At 45.9% G+C, this 20647-nt stretch overlaps 1 protein-coding gene across 3 annotated transcripts in view; it reads right to left on the reverse strand.

Moving 5' to 3' along the window:
* Positions 1-20647, reverse strand: part of GCN1 (GCN1 activator of EIF2AK4) — a 43384-nt gene that overhangs the window by 2756 nt on the left and 19981 nt on the right. The window contains exons 26-56 of one of the 3 annotated variants that reach the window (XM_082325374.1): positions 20077-20258; positions 19718-19798; positions 19058-19201; positions 18203-18330; positions 17829-18018; positions 17344-17414; positions 16372-16537; positions 15204-15398; positions 14767-15013; positions 14003-14124; positions 13580-13694; positions 12889-13068; positions 12327-12547; positions 11550-11618; positions 11262-11400; positions 10958-11154; positions 10456-10598; positions 9576-9693; positions 9205-9420; positions 8701-8865; positions 8150-8311; positions 7623-7715; positions 7214-7357; positions 5984-6253; positions 5582-5695; positions 4828-5058; positions 4012-4205; positions 3244-3358; positions 1970-2066; positions 962-1107; positions 260-364 (exon numbers count right to left, since the gene is read on the reverse strand). In XM_082325374.1, coding sequence (XP_082181500.1) covers positions 260-364; positions 962-1107; positions 1970-2066; positions 3244-3358; positions 4012-4205; positions 4828-5058; positions 5582-5695; positions 5984-6253; positions 7214-7357; positions 7623-7715; positions 8150-8311; positions 8701-8865; positions 9205-9420; positions 9576-9693; positions 10456-10598; positions 10958-11154; positions 11262-11400; positions 11550-11618; positions 12327-12547; positions 12889-13068; positions 13580-13694; positions 14003-14124; positions 14767-15013; positions 15204-15398; positions 16372-16537; positions 17344-17414; positions 17829-18018; positions 18203-18330; positions 19058-19201; positions 19718-19798; positions 20077-20258 — 4760 coding nt within the window. Of the gene's footprint in view, positions 1-259; positions 365-961; positions 1111-1969; positions 2067-3243; positions 3359-4011; positions 4206-4827; positions 5059-5581; positions 5696-5983; positions 6254-7179; positions 7358-7622; positions 7716-8149; positions 8312-8700; positions 8866-9204; positions 9421-9575; positions 9694-10455; positions 10599-10957; positions 11155-11261; positions 11401-11549; positions 11619-12326; positions 12548-12888; positions 13069-13579; positions 13695-14002; positions 14125-14766; positions 15014-15203; positions 15399-16371; positions 16538-17343; positions 17415-17828; positions 18019-18202; positions 18331-19057; positions 19202-19717; positions 19799-20076; positions 20259-20647 lie in introns of those variants that run through there. The other 2 variants (XM_082325373.1, XM_082325375.1) reach the window with 2 other exon arrangements.

Below are 20647 nucleotides of genomic sequence, written 5' to 3' on the forward strand. Positions count from 1 at the left end.
ATTACAGCTGGGACAGCGGTGTTGTATTCACAACCGCAGAGCAGGCTGATAAAGTGATTCTGTCCGTACTCTGCCACAAAAAGGCATATCTAGATTTTCAGGGATCGGGGGATTTGGAGCTTCCCAAGATAGGGCAGCCGAGCTTTCCGTTTTCCTGCTGGGTTACCGTACAGAAATCGGACGGAGAAAGCCACCGTGAGTTAGCTCAAACAGAGCTAACGGGAGAACACCGCCAGGTAGTGCTCGTAAAAAGGCTTACCTTAATAAAGAGGTTGGAAAGTTTGGGAGGCAGGTTCCCTCCTCCTTCCATGTGGTACTTCATAAGGAAGCCCATCCCTCTGATGCCGCTGACCGCAATGGGAATCTGCAGCATAAAGACAAGAACCGGTATTGCAGCAGAATCCAGCGGCCTTTATAGCTAGGCTCACGGCCTCGTGGAGCGGTGAGCTGCTGCCGAGGGCTAAACAGATCTTTCACAAAACTGTCGCAGGCAAAGCAGGAAAACGTTGGGTTAACGTTATGGGGTAATACGATGAAAAAATCATCATGTGACTATGAGCCACACGGAGCAAGGTGGCAGGCCCCACCGAGCCCTCAAGTTCCCTACGCCAAATTACTCATTCAACCCTAGATTTAAAGTCGTCTTCCTAAAACAAAATATTTGCACTTCTCGCAAACCTGGCCCGGGAATGACAACTTTTAATAGGGCAACAGAAGTGTAATTTACTCCCAATGTAAGCTACTCTGCGGTTGAAGATGATTTAGTCTTCATCTCCACAGAGATCAGAACTCAAAGGATCGGAACAGCCGTGTAATTTCCCTACAAAACTGCATCCAGCCAAGGGAGAATCTTCAGACGGCACTTGGGGATTTCTGTTCTGTTCCGTTCGGCAACGCAGACCTTTTCAAGCTCCCGCCAAGCGCTTGCAACAGAACTTGCCCACTCCCACGCAGCGCTTACCCTGTCAGCGGTGGCATTGCCGAGGATCATCTCCTGAACGCTGGTGTAGTACTTGGGGGAACACAGCCTGCTAGGAGCAACGTTTACGGCCACGGAGAGAGCCAGGCTTCGCCCGTGTCTCACCATCCAGTCAATGCCAGAGACGTCTGCTGCAAAGGGAAGAAAGAAGAATAGCAAGGCTCCTGCTATCCGCTCCTCTTCATCCAAGAAAGCTTTTGTCAGTTTGCCATACAAGCAGCGCTAAAACACAACCCCTCTGCGGGCCAGGAACCCCTTCTGCGCAGATACGGAAACCGGACACAAACAATGACTCTGTATTGTTCAACCCGGTTATTTCTGCTGGTCTCAGGCAGGCGTAGTCAGGCCCCCATCACTTGGTGCATGAAGGAGCTGGGCATCGGAATTACACAAGCTTTGACTCTCTAATAAAATTGTAAAAGTCACCTGTAATTTGAAACGGCCTAACAGATTCCCTTTTTAATCCCACAGAGGAGAGTAATCCCATGGCACTCCCAGCCACTGAGAGCTCCTGTAAAATTAATGGTTTTCTCTAACTTAGAGGCAAGTTAGTTAATGCTCCAAAAGCATCTGAAGCCATCAGATGTGGTCTGCAATTAGCATAAGCCAATCTAAGATGACAGCGTCATCAAAAAAGGTGGAATGGCCCTCCCGCCCACCCTGCCTGAACATCCTGCCGCCTCCCCGCCTCTCTGTCAGCACGAGCAATCGCTCAGCCATGCCCGTACTTCCATCAACTCATCTGAAAACAAATCCAGGAAAAAAAAAGTACGGGTAACCCCAAATCACAACCACCACGCTGTGCTCAACTATGTGCCCGGCGGCTCAAATGAACAGCCAGGAGCAAAGAAAAGCACAGGAAGATCAGATTCAGGTTTAAGATGAAGAACCTAAATAATGAGTCACAAAGTTTGCCTGAACCAACGGCTAAGAGGGTACCGTCCCCTGCTTTCAGAATCAGTTCCAGTCACCGTAACCGGCTTCACCTACCCAGTAAGTGCTGGTGGAGAACAGTACTGAGCTCCTCTTCTGACAGAAAGGCGCACAGTTCCGCTAAGCAGCCAGCCGAGGCCATGCGGGTGGCATCCTAACGAGGCAAGGAAGAAAAGAGTAACGCTGGTTGAGCTCCATACGCAGCAGAGATAAGGAGCAAGAAGAGCAAGAGACAGATGATGATATGGAATAAAGAGAGAAGGAGGAAATAAATACTACTAGTAGTAGTTCACTCCTACTACCTGAGGATTTCTATCAGTTCACGAGGTTTCTTGTACATAAGGGAACTTCAAGCCAAATCCACAGTCAAAAAAGCCAGCAGAGACTGAGAAATTACAGACCTTACATAAATTCTGATTTGTTACATGGAGAAGTCATAAAGATGAAAGTGAATGTTTTCAGAGGCGTGTTAAGAGAGAAGTTTAGATTCACAGCCTGGAAAGCAAGCAGCACTTCTAGCCATCTCTAGCTGAGCTTATCTCTGTGATAGACTCATACTACTTTTAATTTAAAACCTCCAGGCTTTTGTTGCTTTGGCTTGCTTATGTGGCCATCCCGTCACTGCTCCTCTCCACCCTGAAACTTAGAATCCAGTGGGAATTCTTCATGTCTTCTATTTCTAGCATGCCAACAGTTGCATGTCTATGTTGCACAGATTAAGGCATAAAGAAGAAATTACCGGATGATTAATTTTAATCTCACAGATGATACTGTTGCTATCTGCCATATACAGAAGACCCCGTAATAAACTTGGAAGAGCTTCTTGCTCGTTGGGAGAAAAACGTGCCGTTATCTGAAAAAGTTCTCCCCCTAAATGATAACCCCCACCCGAGAGCCTACAGACAGACATATGGGCATATAGCGAAGGAATTGCCGGTTTTCTCCAAGATAAAAAGCCAGTCCTGAGGTCAGAGCTGCCTCAGACACACTGGTGAGGAGCTGCAGGTCAAACCCACATACGCGGTTGCTAAGGAAACATGAAATTCTCGGATTTTCAGAGTTACCAGTGACTGGCTGGGGATTTCTAACTCTTGCACCCGACTCGTGGCTAACACACTACAAGGCTCCAACGAGATCGATTTTACAGAGCGTGTTCAGTTCAGTGAGTAATGCCCAACCCCATGCTTCTTTATCCGAATTTCTTTCCACTCTATCAGTAGTCATTTCCCCCGGAAGTTATTTGGGAAAATACTTGTTAGAACGTTCAGATTTTAAATTTAAGAACGTGACTGTCTACAGCAGGGATCCTTTGCAGCCGGCTGAAGCAGTACCTCATCGTGTCCCAGCATCCCTAGAAGCACCGTGCTGATGTTCTTCCTAATGGCAGCATCAACTTTTGCACCAGCTCCTCGTGTTACAAACCGCAGCGCTTGCAGCATCGTGTCCCTAGAAGTGATCACAACTTACGGTCAGGCATTGCCTCTCCCCACGCCCTAAAGAAGAAATTGAGCTCTGGATACCTGCAGCAGTTTCTTACACAGCAATTACGCGAACACGCCTTACCGTCCGGGAGACTGATGCTCTCTCTGCACTGCTGGAAACACCATGCGAGAGAATATTTCCACATTTGTGTACTTGTGTCTGTCTGTTACAGCATAAATATTTTCTGACTATTCAAACATTAAAAAAATCCTCAAATCAGGAAGTTTTATTTCTTAGGGATCTGTGCGCTTAGGATGCAAGACCAGCTGTGTTACTGCAGGTCCGACTGAGAGTTGATACAGTCTTGTACCTGGGAGTGGGCTGCCAGGGTGTGTGCAGGGGAGAGAACCGGGCAGGTACGGAGCAAGGCTTCCCCTCAGGCACTGTCACAGCTTAGCTCCTCACCCGCAGTCCCCATCATCCACATTCTTTGTTCCACAACCCTTGATTAACAGGCAACTGCTTTCACTAATAAGTAAATGTTACTCTCAGAATTAAGGGGAGGAAAAAAAAAGATAAATTCTACGCAAATAGCTGTTATAGTTTTGTTCATCCATCCTAGTCCTTTCTTTCATCCTTAATAAGCAGGAAGGTCTGAGGTGTCACCTACGGCTTACCTGATCGCAGAGTCATCGCTGGAACGAATTCCGTTCAGTAGCTCCGTGAAGAGAGGATCCACTTTTACGTGGATGACAATGAGTTTACCGAGAGCATCGGCAGCTTTAAGGCGAACCGCACGGTTTGAGTCTTGTAGGGCTTTGGTGAAGGTGGTTTGCAATTGGGGCAAAAACGGTTTCAGGGCAATCTCAACCTATGCCAGAGACGAAAGAAGGGAAAGCGGCGCAGTCAAGTCTGAAACGGTGCCTAGAAATCAAAGCCTGAAAAGAGCAGGCCCTCCTCTGTAGCAGTTAGTTATCACAAACAGCCCTCGCCCAGATCTAACATACTGCTAAAGTAGGAAAAATGAAACAATACCACGGAACTTTTAACCTTTTCAAATCTAATCTTCTTTTCTGCCTGCTGCAATGCAAGTTGCTGAAAAATTTTACACTATCATGAGCAGCCTTTTGTATACAGAGTACTAAATAAAAGCTCGGCTCAGTTCAAAGATACATAAGATGATCACCTTTGCACTTAATAATTCATAAAAATGGCGGACAGGGGAAAGATTAATTCCGTGGTAGTTTTTAATCACTTGGAAGTGGGATCAGCATTTAGCAGTATTTCTAAGCAGCCCAGTGATTCAAGCACTGGGGGGTTTTTTGGTAGGCCAGAAGCTGCTGGAAGAATACAGTCCAGTTACGGTGCCATTCCTAAATACCAAGTCCACACCAGCAGCCACCCTAGCTGGATTTACATGAACAGCAACAGATACTGCTGAAGGTTATCGTGGAAAATGTTCACAGACCACAGGCAATTACTTTGAATCTTACCTTGGCTAAAAGGAGGCTTAATGTTTCAAGCAGAGCCACCTTGACGTTCCAGCTGAACCGATCGCCCAGGATCCGAATAAGTGGCCCAGTAATGCTCACCACAGATGGTTTAAGAGCTTCAGCAGAAGTCAGCTTAATAACCAGCCCTAAGGCCTTTGCTGCCTCCTCCTTCTGCTCTGGATTACCAGTTAAAACACCTTCCCGCAGCACCAAGAGTATGGAAGTCACTCCCTGTCATGAAAATCAGATAAGAAAGCTTAGAAGCTAAGATGCAAGAAATATGTATCTTATTTTTGCTCCTGTTATACACCAGATGCACAAACTTGGGAGAGTTTCTCTCAATTTCCTGTTGACCTTCAGCTGCCTGCTTCCACATTTACAGAGCTACTTTTATTTGGTTTGATTTCATGCATCTACGCCTTACTAAGCCAGTTGCTATGAGAAAAGTGGTGGTGGCTCAGGGAATTTTTAAACCAGAGAAATCTGGCACAGAAGTCCAGCTTTACGCCCCCACAAAAAGCAGCCAGCGACCATGACTTACACGCATAACGGAACTGTCAAAGAGCTTGTAACAAGAGGAGTCTTCTGTAGGGCAACTCAAGAGCGGCAGTAACCTACAAAAAGCCTCTCCAACAAACAGGTTTGGAACGCCCCAATGGTCACTGCTTCTAACAGCTGTAAAGTCCCATCAGCCAGTTCCCCCGCAAGGCGGGTGTTAGGCTGTGAGGAATCCATGCGCATTCTGATCCTTTACCTTCTTAGGAATACAGAATCCCGGCACATGCTCGCCCTTGGCCTCATTCCCTACAATCCGGATATCCTTGTGCAGGTCCTCAATGAGAGCAAGCTGGTTCCCAGCGTCTAATTTCTGCAGGAGAGAAGGGCAAGACAAAGATGAGGCCAACGTGGCAACCAGCTATGCTTCGTGAACTCTTCTCAGGTGTGTCGAGAAGACGCCCGTTTCCCGCCTCCTCCGAAGACCTGGCTACTGGCTCACGACGCTCATCTTGCAACGCTCAAATCTTTGCAGCATTTGCAAATGTAAATGTAGTTTACAATCAAACCAGAAGGTTCAATTTAGGCAGTATTTTACCAGCTAGCCCTGTTTTCTCCTTGCCAGGCATTACCACTGTAACCTTTTTAAGCCGCCTCTCACCTTGGTGATGGAATTAAGCGCATCCCAGCTTTCATTCAGAACGACAGGGTTGGTATCATTAAAGAGGCGTATCAAGCCTGAAACCAAGCTCTTGAGATGCCCAGTATAGTCTGCTTTTGTCTTGGAGCAGTAGATATTGAGAATGACAGCTGCTGCCTGTCTCATTCCCAGCTCAGGGCTGCGGGTAGCTTCTAGTAAATCTTCAGTTATAATTCTTTGTCCAGCGTCATCTTCCACAGACAGGATTACAGACTGGCAGTTTGCCATCTCCTAAAGAGTCCAAATTAACTTGACGTTAACTCTCAAATAGAACAAAGCCAGATTTAGCCCCAGGTTTCCCCACGTTATCCACAGCATTACGTCTTCGAGAAATACTACAACACACCCCACTTGCTAATCATTTCTCATTAAATAGCCGGTCGCATCACCATTCAAGGCTCAGTTCAGTCCTGGAGCAGAGATGGGTACATAACCAACTCTCACAATTTAACAAGTGACCAAACTCTGCCACACAGGTTGCTCTCCAGCTGCAGAAGGGCTCGTTTACAGAAATTAGAGTAGTTCCGTCTCCCCATCTTACTCACCCCTCAGAGACTGCGGCTCTTGTCAGATAACATTTTTTTAATTTAGGTAGTTTAATGCTGTGCGTCCCAACGCTAATTACAAGCGCGTCTGCGGGTACATTACAGATCTCCAGGCAGACTTGGGGCTAGAAGCTGAGCTAATGGGCATCTACAGCAGACAGACAACAGGACTCCGTCACTAACATTCCTAATTCACCAACTTAGTACACGTCTATCTGCAATCACAACTCCGGGATGTTCTCTGGAGTCCAAATACCAGATGTTTTGGAAAGCAGTACAGGAGTGCTGCATGCAAAACAGGAGATTTCCTCCCTTCAGCCCTTTAATCTCTCTGTCTTCTATGCCAAGAATAAATACAAAGTTAACTAGACACTCTGGCAGTGCTCCAAGAATAAGTAAACTGAGAATTGTATCTTGTTGCAGGCCAAAGAGACTTTTACATGGATACAAATAGATTTGGAAAGCATACGTTTTTCGACTCACAATATGCCACCAGGCAAAAAGACTCATCCTGAAGAAGCTAATGGACTGAATTAAAACATGCAATCTGTGAATCTAGAGAACACAGATCCTGTGCTGGGAAGTAAACCCGAAGCACTATCTTCAGGCAACCTGTCAGAACAAAGAGCTGAGCTGTGCTACGTGCCAATTGCTCCTCGCTGGTCCCCAGCTTCTCCTTCAGCGCAGACATCATAGCAGGCAGGATGACACTCAAGTGCCGTGTCAGAGCGTCCCCTGCCACTGATGAGAGGAAAGCTAGCACGCGGGTGTTCACAGGGGGAGCAGTCAGCTAAAAAAAAAAACAAAAAACAAAAAACAAAAAACAAAAAGCAAGATAAGCAGGAAGTTTTTTCAGAAGGAATCTCAATTCATCTACGACATGAAAAATTTCCAAGTATAAATGCATCACAACCCAAATGACAATGTTTTGAGCATAAAATGAGAAGAAAATTTCAAACTATGCTCTTCCTTTTGGCGTATCGGTCCAAAGAAAACTGGCAGCAAGCAGAGGAAAAAGCACAGTTCTGAAGTTTAAAATTTGTTTCCAATTGTACCTTTGGCACCAAATAAGGCAGCACCACCCGGCTCTTGACAGCCATAACTTGTTTAAGACCATCCACAGCAAAGTCAGATGTTTCCTCATTATCCTACAGGGAAAGAGAAAGTTATGAACCTGAGAGATGATCTGTGACACGCCAAGCTAAACCCTGTTTCCAGTGACAATTTACCATGTCATCATATAACCAACACACAAGTCCTTCTACCCAAAAATGCTCTCATACCAAGCTCTTCTGCCACATCAGAGGGATTTTTCCGTATCAGGAACGGTGGCCAAACAACTTAAGCAGGTGACAACGGCAACTCCCTGGCAGAGCCAGATGTAGCAATTCTTAGGCCTATGCTTTAGCCACAAGACCTTCCCTGCCGATGGCTAGGATGACTCCATGGAGGAGACAAAACAGAGCTGCCATTCCCTGGAAGGTCTGCCACTACAATCCTCCGTCTCCTCTAAGCTACTTATTCAAAACCTGTCCCACAACATCATTAACCAAGTTGTTGACTGACGTTGAGCAAAGCTCACCAGCTGCTTCAGCAAAAACGGCAGGATATCTTCAAGGGCTTGATGTCCAATTGTTGAGTGCAACTGTTCAAATGTTTTCGCTGCAGCCTCTCGGACTTCTTCCAGAGGGTCACAGAGCGCTTTTCTCACGGTAGGAACTAGGGACTCGGAGAAAAGCAGGACCTAAAGATGTAGAGATGAAATTACAGAATATCTAAAGCACAACAGACACACGCATCTCAGTAAAGCAGCTAACAACTGAAACTAAATTGCTCTTGGCTTGAAATATATTGGAAAAAAACCAGGATTAATCAACACACACGTGCGCAGTGCTCTAAGGCTACCTAGTGGATGATTTCTATTATTATATCTCATACAAGTCAGAACTGTGCAATGTTTTAAATTTACCGACAGGTACAAATGCATACATTTGCCTGAACAGCAACTCCTGGGAGTCCTAAGCCCTGAATTCAGTCCATAAAACAAGTCCAGCACTAGCTGTATTATTCTGTCTCAGCTGCAATACCTCCATCATAACATAAATATCTTACATCATAACATAACCAACTTACCGCATCCCTGCTGGTGGATTTCATTATCTCGCTCAACCCAATGCAGACTCCTTGCCTCTCATCGCTCTTGTCTGACCTCAGGCCATCTTCCAGAATAGGAATGATTTCAGGAAGGATCTTCTCTCCTAATTTTCGGACAAGGTCTCCTAATGTCCGTGCTGCAACCTGTCCCAAAAAATGTATTCAATAGCTATTTTCCTGTTTTATAAAACTTAAGAAGGTGAACTGTGCGCAGATGTTAACTTTTGACCATAAACTACCGTTCACAGCACAGACAGAGCAGTAGGAATGGAAACACTACTATTATGACTAACGATAGACAGATAGTTTTACTGTCATCACAGTTGCCTTCAGCAAAGAGAGAACTCGGACATACTCATGCTCAGAACAGTTAAATTAATGGCAGCTTTGGAGTGATTTACAGTAAGGAATTATCCTGTGCTCCTCAGGGATTGGTTTAAATGGTCACCTGCAGTGACAGGAAGGCATGACTCAGTTTCTCACCGTTCGCTTGTCCGCACAAGTACTGGCCAAGAATTTCAGCAGAAGCCCAAAGAGGGTTGGCAGAATTTCACGCAGCGTCCGAGGAGTGTTTGAGACTACAATCTTCCAGACGTGCAGGGAGGCTTGGCGCACCACCAGCTGGGTGTCAGAGCGGCCCATGTACAGCCCTGCCAGCACCCTGTTCCTCCTCTCCACACCGAGAGCATTAATAATAGCCTGAAAAGAAACAGAAACAAAATTGTATTATCCACTCCTGAAACTTATAGAAAGAAGAAAATACGCGATTATTCAATATGTCTTTCTAGCAGGCTTTCCATGCTGATTTAAAAAAAAAATAATAATAAAGGCACAACAGACAAGAAGAGCTTTACCTTGTTTGACTGGGCTGTTCCAAAGTTGTCATCCTCTGAGGCAGTTTCTGTCGTCATTTTTCCAGTGACTCCTGAGATATGGAATAGAAGATCTCCAAGGAGCTGAACTGAGCTAAACCTGGCAAGAGGAGCAAGTCAAGCGTTACAAACAGGGTTTTCAGGCGGTACCCGACCAAATATGACAGCGTGTCAAATACAGACGTGAGCAAAATGCGAGGCAAAGAGCTAGGTCAGCACTGAAACGCTGCACGGGCTGGTATCTAAGATCAGTCTGCCTGCACGACTGAGAAGCAGCGTGCTGAAGGGAAAGGGCAGGAATGAATTCCAGACTGGAAGGGGCTGAGAGAATTCCCGTATCAAAGCCATGAATCAGGGAATAGCCTGGACTCCTAAAAGGAACAAGACATTGCCGGTATCTCTCTCAACCCAAAAGACATTCACCCATCAGCACTCAGCTGACACAAGCCTTTTAGTACAACTAATTTTTGAGCAATCGCTATTAGCTGTGAGCGCTCCGCTGCACATTTCCATACACAGGAGAACAATAACTTACTCAGCATTTTGAATAATGAAAAACAATACATGAGGGCTAAATACCGCCACATCAGCTGCCCTGGAAGTGCTCTCCAGAGTCACCACCAGAATTAATAACCTCGTAGGAATGCTTTGCAGGTACCAGGAAACCTGAGCCACGGCTGGCAGGGCTTTGCAGACTCGGTGCTATAAGGCTTCGTATTCAAATCAACAAGCAAAAGGAGAGACTTGCTTTTGCTTCCCGGGAGGTCTCTACATTTGCTTGAGGAGCAACGTAGAGTCTAAATCACACCAGTTTCCCAACCATGGAAGAGAAATGTCCGTGGATAAGACGGTTATCCCTTACCTTATCCTCCACAAGTCATCAAACAGGCCGTCCTCAAGCTGTGGCAGGAGAAGCGCGATGGCAGTCTCGGCGTACATACTTATGATTCTCTGGCCAGCGCGCAGGGCAGTGTCCCGCACAAACTCATTCTCGTCTGCCAGGGCCTGAACAGAGAGAGAAAAGCGTCTGTGAAAGCTGGGGGCGTTCAGCACAATATACAAAACCAAGGAGGAAAACAAAACGATGTTTTCTCTCTCAACCATGAAAAGTAAATGAACTATAGAGTTGTGAATGCACAAAGGTGATTTCAAGAAATTACTAGTGACTACAAACAGAAGACAGCAAGCAAATAACTTGGAACAAGAAATAATTTATAATTTAAATTCTTTTATATTTTGTATTGTCCAGCAAAGCTGGACAAGTCTCTGCCTGTCTCACAATTACTGTAAATGATGCTTAAAATACTCGAGAGCCTTGGTTTTATCGTCTAATAAATAAAACTCTTCAGGCCTTTGCTACGTACCTTAAGGATACAAGGAATGATGGGACCAACATAGGGAGTGAACTTGTCTCCAAAGGTAATTGGCAGGTAGTTGAACATCATGATATAACCATCGCGTACGTGTGGAGCAATATCCACTTTACTGGCAGTAGCTACAATCTCTGGCATAAGTTTCTCCAGCTTTTCTACCCCCAAACCAGCCATAACTTCAGCCAGACCTGGGGAGAAAAGCAGGTAACGGGGCTGATAAACACAAGAAAGAACAAGCTAATCTGATTTAATAGGAGAAAGTCTGAACTCAGTATTCAGACGCAGCCGTCCTCACCTTGAGCAGCACCAGATCGATCCACTGAGCTCTGCTCGTATGTCAGCGTCTCCATCAGCCATGGCAACAAATCCTCGAAGCATGATTCTCCCATACCCTTCACCATGGCTCCCAGTGCCTTTGCAGACACCGTACGCACCTAACAGACAAAAGGAACGGAGATTTGCAAAATATCCCGTCAAAGTTACCAAGACAGATGTGTCAGACTGATTACAGATCTACAGAAGATCAGGACAAAGCCTAGCCTAATGCGCTGAAAGAGAAACCGCATTTGTGCGGAAGACTTACTTCAGGTACAGGATCCAGCAGGGATGCCTTCAGTCCAGGAGTCACGCTGGGCAGGTAAGGAGCCAGATCCTGAAACAGAGAGCCCAAAGAGTAAGAACTAGATTCAAAATGAGAAAGAAATCTAAGTCACCTTCATGTAAAGGGCATTCAGCTCCTTATTATTAGCAATCATCCTTAACATCTTGAGAGTTTCATCACAATCCTGCTAATAAGCACACTGAATTATTCTGCAAATCCAAGAACAACACCAGTTCCGCGCAGACCACTCAAAACCTTTTTGGTGCTCACCCACAGCCCAGCACTTTGTATCTAAGGAAAATCCAACACTCTTAACATTTACACAAGGTTTAAAAGTAGAGATTATCAGCACAAAAATTAAACACAGATCTTTAGCCTACAGTGAGGTTCTACAAATACTTTTCAAACAAACCCTGGATCCACGTGTAAGCAGCTGATCTGTGTGTCACTGGTACTGGTTTTGCTTGTTTGTTTGTTAAGGCATTTCTTATACAGTAAAAATTCCAAGACCTTTTTGCAGGGATGAATCTGGTAATAACTAGATGACCAAAGTACAAAGCTGACAGTCTTAAGCACCTGAGAATTGTCGCTGCCTTATAGCTATTATCTGTTCCTTTACATACATTTAATTAAAGCAGCTGCGTGGATTCTAATATTGTCTACCTTAACAGCAAAATCCCCAAACCAAACGAATTCTCTCTAGTGCTTGCTCTGTTATCTCCTAACACAGGAACTAGAGCACACGGTCCGAGAGCATACCTTCTGATCCGTCAGGGAGTACATGTTCCCAATGATCTGGGCAGCCATTTTCCTGGTGTCTGTGGAACGGTCCTGAAAAGCTCTCTGGACAATTGGCATGATCAGTGCTAAGGATGGAGCATCAATAAAATGGACAAATTTGGTATCCAGTAGGGTCTGCAGACACTTCTGGGTCTTCCTGGAGGGGTCGGTGAGAGCATCCAGCAGAACCGGAGCAATTGCTGAACGTTTTTAAAGAGGAGAGAAAAGGCTTTATTTGTACATAAACCAAAAACGCACGTCAGGGCGAGCTGGTGTTCTCCCATGGGATGTTTTAGATCCTTCTAAAGCAACTAGCAGCACAGGGAGAGAGGAAACCCCATTAACATTAGCTGACAAAACGGATACGAGCATTCAAAAAGCCGTGAAGCAGGCAGCTGCTGTTAAGCTTTCACGTTATACTTTTCTAGGAGTAGTTTCATTTCTATAGAAGTTTGGATTTAATCCTAAATGTTGTGAACATAAACCTCGCTGTTATAAACCATGGGCATGTTGGGACATTGGAGATGCAGACAGTCCTTACCCAGGATCTCTGGATTCCTGATGACAGACCCGATCTGCCTGAGAGCTTGCTGACCCGCATTCTGCACCTTCACGTGCGAATCTGTGAGCACCTCGGTAAGTTTTGGCACGATGTTGGGTAAGCAGGAAGAGAGCTGCTTGGGAGCACAGTACGCCATAGCCCCCAGCAGTTCCACCGATCCTGGGCATGAAGTACACAGAAGGAAAGGAAAAAAAAAAAAAAAAGAAAAAAAAAAGACAAAAGACAAAATAATACACAGCGTTAAGAAGAGATAGGAGAAGATGATCCCTTTACCTCAAACTCAAATCTACCAGTCTGAGAAAACACAGAATGCCTGAAATGCATTAAGCCACTCTATGCCACTTAAAGACACTAAAAACATGGTGTTGGCTTGTTTGTTTGTTTGGTTTTGTACCAGGGAAAAGAAGGAGAGGAGGAAACTTCCAGTTTCTGGAGTACTTCTAGAGAGACAGGGGGTAAAAAGTGTCCCTTGAATCTACTGGGGGAAAAGAGTTGCTCAAATGTGTGAGGGAACTCATTTATATATCTCAGAAGCTGTAAGTTCCACAGTCCCCGATGAGACAATAAACTATCACGGCCGTCTGTAGGGATGAAGGGATAAAGAAGGGGAATGAGAGCGAAGGGAACTCTGGGTTACTCTCAGCCATGTCAGCCAGATATTGGTCCATACCAGCTTTGGTTCTCCAAGATTCCTCTTCTAGTGCTGCAAGAAGCGATGGCAAAACCAGCTTCACTCCATGAGTACTCAAGTTGCTCATCACGGCTTTGGCACAGTCATCTGCAGCCTCCAAGGAGAAGAGACCATTTACAAGCTGTGTCACAACGCGTGTTTTCTCCTTCCTCAGAGACTCAGTGGGAACAAAGCCTTCATGTAAAATAGTGTCTAAGTACAATGATGCAGCCAGCCAAGTAGCTCCCAATTAATGGCCAATGAAATAAGATGCTTTCCGTTATTAAGACGATCAAATTGTATTAGCGGTATCTCAAGGGATAGATCCACCTTCTCAATTTGCCTAGTGACAAACAGTACTCATATCCATTCCATTTTGGTTTTCTCCCAACACTCTGTTCTCAGAAATGTAAAGCATCTTACCTCTCGCACGTACTGGTTCCCGTCTCCAAAACAGAGCAGCAAGTGAGGTAGCACATGAACCACGTAGGGCTCAAAGAGCTTTCCAAGCATGCTGCAGAGCATCTCAAAGGCAAACAGAGCCCCTAAAGAAACAAAAAGGACAGTCAGAGGAAAACGCAACTTCATTTAAAGGGGATGGAAAGAGAAGATACAATTTGCCAAATATCTGTAGAATTCCTCCAAAAGCACTCAAACCTCGCAGCTGAAAGTCTCTCGCCTTCTTGCACTTGTGGCTAGTGCTGTAGTGGGGATTTCTGGTCTCAGAAAGGACAAGAAGCCCAGCAGCATTAAAAACACATAACAGTCCTCCGAGTCCTAGCTTAGGGAAGCAGAAATAAGGACAGGAAAGATCCAGCAGCAAAAGGAACAAGTAGGCTGTGCGAGCCCCTCCGGAGCAGCTGGAGCGGAGTACGTCCAGCGCTCCTGCTCTGGGAGCGGGAGCCCACCTAGCAACACCTGCCTTCGAAAACAGGAGAGGGGCACGGGCAGGTTGTCTAGGACCAGAAACCCTTCCTCCGCCACAACGCAAACAGAGCAATTTTAGGACACCATACGCAATCAATGGCCTCATGACAGACACTCCCCGTTTCCTCCTCTGCAAACTTTAGTAAAATAAAGGTAGCTAAAGCAAGCACAGGGTTCAGGTATCATTTGATCTGACCACAGTGGTAGTAGATACAAGAGAAATTTGAAGTATTTGGGAGGGAAAAGCTTTTGTCCCTTACCCTCACGCCGACGGAAGTTCTTCTTGTCCTGGATAGCATCGGTCAGCGTGGTCATCATCTCCTGCTGCTTGAGAGAGAGGATGCCAAGGCCTTTCACCAGGCCCGCCAGCCCGTAAGCTGCACCTTTGCGCTCAGCATACTTATCGGACTCCAAAAGCAGCTGCATTAGCTTCTGTATCATTCCTCCTGCATCCTCCTTAATTGCAGGCACCAGAGGTGGTAAACAGCTTGCCACTGACTCCTGAACCTGTAAAACAATTCACCAGCTATCAGATCTCAAAATAATCATCACCAACATAACTTCCCTGTGGACTGCACCCACAAAGACAGCTTTCTGTCACCAGAGCCATTTTTCATCTCTCTGGCATCCCTAAAAGTATCGTAGTGTTAACCTGCCTCTGCGTGGAACGCGAGAGCTCCTCCAGGAAGGCACCTACCTGCTGAGACGGTGTGGACAAGGCTGCTATCAGTTTGCCAACAATTGGTTTCACTTTAGGGTCACTCTTGTCCAGATGCTTTGCCAGTGAACCCATCAGAATGACCACGCTCTGCCTGACAGCATCATAACTGGCGTCATTAGGAGCATTTTTCAGGAATTCTTCAAATACTGGCAAGAGAGAGTTAACATTGTCCTGAAAAACAAAACCACAGAAGCTGCCACTAGAGTCCACTCAGAATGAGATTTGCTATGCCCAGTGGACACGCTTGTTCTTCTCTGAGCCAACAAACCGAACAATCACGCTGTATTTACAGTTCATTTAATGTGTCACATCACATAAAACCTTGTGCCATCCCAACAGGCAACAAATATTTCCTGCTAAAGAGAATTTAGCTCTTAAAAATTAGATCCCCCAAACCTGCCAGCATGATGTCCTGCCAGAAGCAACGCAAGCTACTAGGCAAGACTGCTAGCCTAAACATCAGCGCCGGCTCTTTTGCTTGCTCCATTTGCAAAGGGAGAACAGAAAGATAAAACAAGCTTCACGTGGCTTTTCCAAGAAACAGAAGGAAAGAACGAACAATATGAAAATACTCCAATTGCCTTGGGCTTGACAGGAATGCAGAGGGCTGCCCAGAAGAGGTGACTGGCATGTACGAGGAAATCGGAAGCTGAGCGATTCACATTCGCATTCCGCCTAGCGCTGCTGGAGAAGGGCCAGCAGTGAGAAGGATGGTCCTCAATTCTCTGAATGACTTCTGTTCCTTTCAGTTTAATTAAGCCAACGATCAGCAAGCTGTCATGTTTTGCTTTGCACGGGGTCTGAAAAGGAATTCTCACCTTCCCAGGATTAAAAGATCTGTGGTCTGATTTTACTTTTATTACTCTAGTTTTATACCATTTTAACTCCAGTTGATTCAGGGCTATTTCTTTTTTATAGCAATGACAGGGAAGAGCTACACTTAGTCAACACTAGTCACTAACAGAACAACTCCGAACACACAAAAATTCCTACTACATGGAAGTTTTCAGCTGTTACACGTAACAGCAACCTCTAAGAAATAACAAAATAATTTAAAAAAAGAAAAATCTATGGGCTCCAACACAGTATCGACATTTTCATTCCATCTTTTTCTACTGCTAGAGAGAGAAACGTTCAGACTTACTTTGCCATGAGTGTTGAGCGTTGAAAGAGCGGCATCTAACATGCACTTCCTGACTTCAGGACTGCGATCGTTCAGGGCATCCGGTACAAAAAACTGAAAGAGGGGCTTCACCTGAGAACTGTCCAGATGCTGTGAGAGCTTGTTGAGGGCCAAAGCTATGCCACACCTGCAAAGATGGAGAGCTTGTGAGCTTCCTGGCTTTTCACAGAATTTGCTTGAGGTGACAATCACATTTGCTGTCAGCAGTACGTTACAGAAATTGAGAGAGAGACCCATTGCGAAACCAGAGAGCTTCAGAGCGTCCAGCCTACGTGCGTTTCATTACACAACCCCATGCTGCCGGTTCCCAAAAGGACAACAATCCTTCAGCCGTATGAGGACTTTTATCCCAATTAAGCGTTACAGACACTTGGGCCAACAAAGACAGACACCGGGATCACTTCATCTACTGCTGAAATCCAGCAGCTTTACAACAAGGTACATCAGCACTGAAGAACAGATTAAGCTTAAAATGGGCAGCGAACAAGATGATCTCCAATTAAACCTGTACCGGGCGTACAAGTAGACAAAAAGTAATTATCGAAACTGGAATTTCTCCAGTTCATTAAGGTTCGCACTGCCGCTCTTGAAACAATCAATCAACTGCCCATACAGAGGTGGGAATACAGTAAGATAAGACAAAAATCAGTCTGAGGGGAAAGACTCTGTTCTTATCAGAAGGACATAGGGAAGACAGCATCCAGTATTTTGATGGAACTGAGAGCATTGCAGTTTGGCCTGCCCAGCCTGCCTGAGGGGCACTAATATTCCCTCCCAGAAGGACGCATGAAACCAGCAAGTCAATACAACTGCATAGATTTTGTTCCTTTAACATTCCCTTATTTGTCCACTGCCTGAACTCCTAAATATAAATCTCAAACATCTCATCTGGATGCACAGGAAGCGATGAGATCGATTTGAAGATGACTGTACCTTGCTTCCCACTGGTCAGGCGGTGATTCAGATATCACTCGTCCCAAAGCATCCAAAACTGGAGGTGGCCTCTGGAAGGAGAAAAAATTTCAGAATGCCTTTTCCAAGGACACGCACGCAGAGAATACTGTCAGCCATACCTGCGATGCCATTTTGTAATACTGCACAGAGGTATGACACCGCTAGCAGAAGAGCGTGGTAAAAAAACAAGCAGAGAGCTAGCTTAGGCCCAAAACGACTTAGACTGACCCTGCTCTGCCACAGTCTTCCTGCATCACCTAAGGCATATCTTCCACCTGTACAATGGTGCCATTACTGGCTGATAACTTGAGGCTCGAGACATTAAAGTCTGCGATAAGCTCAAACACAGCAACAGTAGGCTTCATGCACATCCTCAAGACAGATAAAAGGAAAAGTGATTAATAAAAAATATAAAATAAAGCACAAGCTTCTGCCTGTCAACCCCTTAGGACAAGAGTACTTACATAGAGCTTCTCCTGGTAAATCTCTGTAAGTTTATTCATGACTTCTGCTGCTTGGTTTCGATACTGAGCTACAGCTCTGGAAAGAGCTTCAGCACCCGCTTGTCGCACTGCCTCTTCGTGGTAGATGACATCTTTGATCAGCAGAGAACAGAGGTCAGGCTGCAGCTCCAGACCCATGGACTCCCACAGCCTGCAGCACACACACAGAGGTGACCGATCACCCGTCAGCAAGAGAAGCCACTGCGATACGCAATTTCAGGGGGACCTAAAGCCGCCCTCCGCCTGTGGGAGGCAAAGCCCCGGCCAGCGGAGCCCCAGGAGGCGAGAGGGAGGGAGATCCCCTTACAATCCAATCAGCCAGGAAGAACTCTTACCTCTCTGCCAACTTCTGAATCTCATCTTCCACATCAAACTTCACCACCCAAAGGCGACGCAACAGATTCAGTCCATTCTTTTCATCGCTGTCTGGGGTTGGTAGAACCATTTGTAGCTCCATCAGCCCCTGAATTAGTTTACAGGAGAATCAATGCAAGGACCTGATTTTAGAAACAGACACTTTAAAACACTTAAAACCTCTGCCAAGTCAAGCTCTCAGCGGTTGGAAGCGTCAAAATTCATGGTTGGTTGTGCAGTACGTGGCCCGCGCAGATCAAGGACTTCGTGCTGCTGACAGGCGAGGTGGTGAAACTCAAGAACAGGCAGGCTGCGGAGAGGCAGCGGGGCACTGGGTTGTGCTCTGGGGACTACAGTCTTCTCTGCTTCTCAGTACAGAGAAGCCAGCTCAGGTGAGCTAAGCTGAAATTTGTTTCCTGGCAAAGAAAACCAAGCGCCCTTGGCTGTTTTCTTTCTTTCTTATGTTCTGAGAAGCGACTAAGCCTGAAGCTTTCCAAAAACACTGGGCCCAATACAGACATAGGAATTTTTTGACAGCTTCTCTCTTTAAGACTAAGCTCTATGCAATTGTAAATAGAAGGTGTTAAGTTGGCGTAATTACATCTGTTTTAACAAAACAAAGGTGTGGATAGACACAGAGTACTCCTTTTTGCAAGATAAATCTAGCACAAAGAGCATTAATTGGAGTATTGTTGTTCAGTAGCTGGTGCCTCCTCCTGCAGACACACTACCCAAAGACTAGCATCACAGCGGAAGCCTCGCTTCATCAGTGTTGGAGAAGATTCACCTCCCAAACAATTGAGGAATTCAGTGATTCCTGAACGATTCCCACCTACCCTGAGAGCTGCATCTCGAACATTCATGCATGGAGACTGCAGGGCCTGAAGTAACACGTCGATCTCCTCCTGTTCTGCATAGGCACAGCCGTCCTCCCCGCTGCTGCTTGCGCACAGGGCCGTCAGCGCGTTGGAAGCCAAAACCTAAAATGCCGTGAGGAACTATTAGATTCCACTGCTGCCTTCTGCTGCCGCGCGTTTGGTCAGAGCAAGCGCAGGGTGGGGGCTGCGTGCTATCACAAGAGAAGAAATTCTCAAAGAACAGTGACAAAGGTTCGTGACGAAAACGAGAACCGATGAGTTCAGTCCAACCCTTTGCCTTTTTGTTATTTTTGGCCTTTCTGCCATCTCATCCCTTAGGACAAAGTTTACTGCTGGTTACTCGGGGGAGCAACTACTAAACTTCTTTGCCAGAGCAAGGCCTTAGAAAAGGAATAAGATGTCACCTGTGGAAAACTGAAGAATACGTTTGGTGCAATAAAACCCACAGGAAAGAAAAGATACAGGCATTTTATCCCAATACCATAAGCACAGGAGAAAACTGGTAATATATCAACCACCAGCCTCAGAGACTTAAACCAGGTGGGTGTATTTCCCTCAGTTAGATGTTGATGAAACTTAGGCAGAATCCGGACTGTGGTTATGAAGCCGAGGACTCACCTGTAACCGTGGCGAACCCGTTCCTATCACCCGGGTGAGCAGAACCAGCATGTCCCTCCGGGGCAGCAACTCTGGGCCGTTCTGAAACGTTGCAAGGAGAAAAGGTGGAGGGAGGAGAAAAAACCTTACGTCTTGTGACTCCAAAGTACCCTGCCCGTGTATGACACTCCTTGTAAAAATCACAATCAAAACCTAGGGCCGGACAGGTAACCAAAACCTGTGACAGAAAACAACCTTAGATTGTTAACTTTAACTTGTAGAATTAATCTGCTTTGCCCAGTTTACACTTTAGCTGTTTTATCCCATGCCTCATCTGAAGAAGTGTTGAAGGTCATCTCATCCCCACAGCTCCCACTTACCTCGTCCACCAGCAAAGCCTGGCCGTTTGCTGATGATCTCAGCTGAGCATGGACCGTAAGGATCTGCAGAATCTTGACCAGAAACTCCTCCTTGTCTTCACTGTCACGAGGCGTCTCAGTCATAACAGTCTTTAGGAGAGGAAAGACTAAGGAAAATGCTGGAGCTGATAATGGTGCAGCACCTGCAAAAAGGAAACACAGTCCTGTGAGCATAGCTGATCTTGTTATATTCCCAAATGTTGTAACTCTAAGCATGTCTTTGTTTTACAATATCGACGGGTGTAAAATGTCCACCTTGGTAGCACATACCAGATACGGCCAGCTTCAGCCTCACGTACAAACACGCTAAGCGACCCTAAGTATTTCTATGCCCCTAGAAACACCCGGTCTAAAGGACACCGGCTCACGTGTATCTGGACCTTCCCCACACAGACAAAGTTTAGCCCCTTCAAAGCAGCGCGGGCAGCCGGCCCCTGCGTAGCCTCCACCACTCTGCCACTTCACTTAGCGACAGCCACAGCATGGCTCCAGCCGTGACATCTGGCATTTCAGGGCTGGGTTAACGGTTGGA

Source organism: Platalea leucorodia, assembly GCF_965183815.1.
Source record: "Platalea leucorodia genome assembly, chromosome: 12".
NCBI lineage: Eukaryota > Metazoa > Chordata > Aves > Pelecaniformes > Threskiornithidae > Platalea > Platalea leucorodia.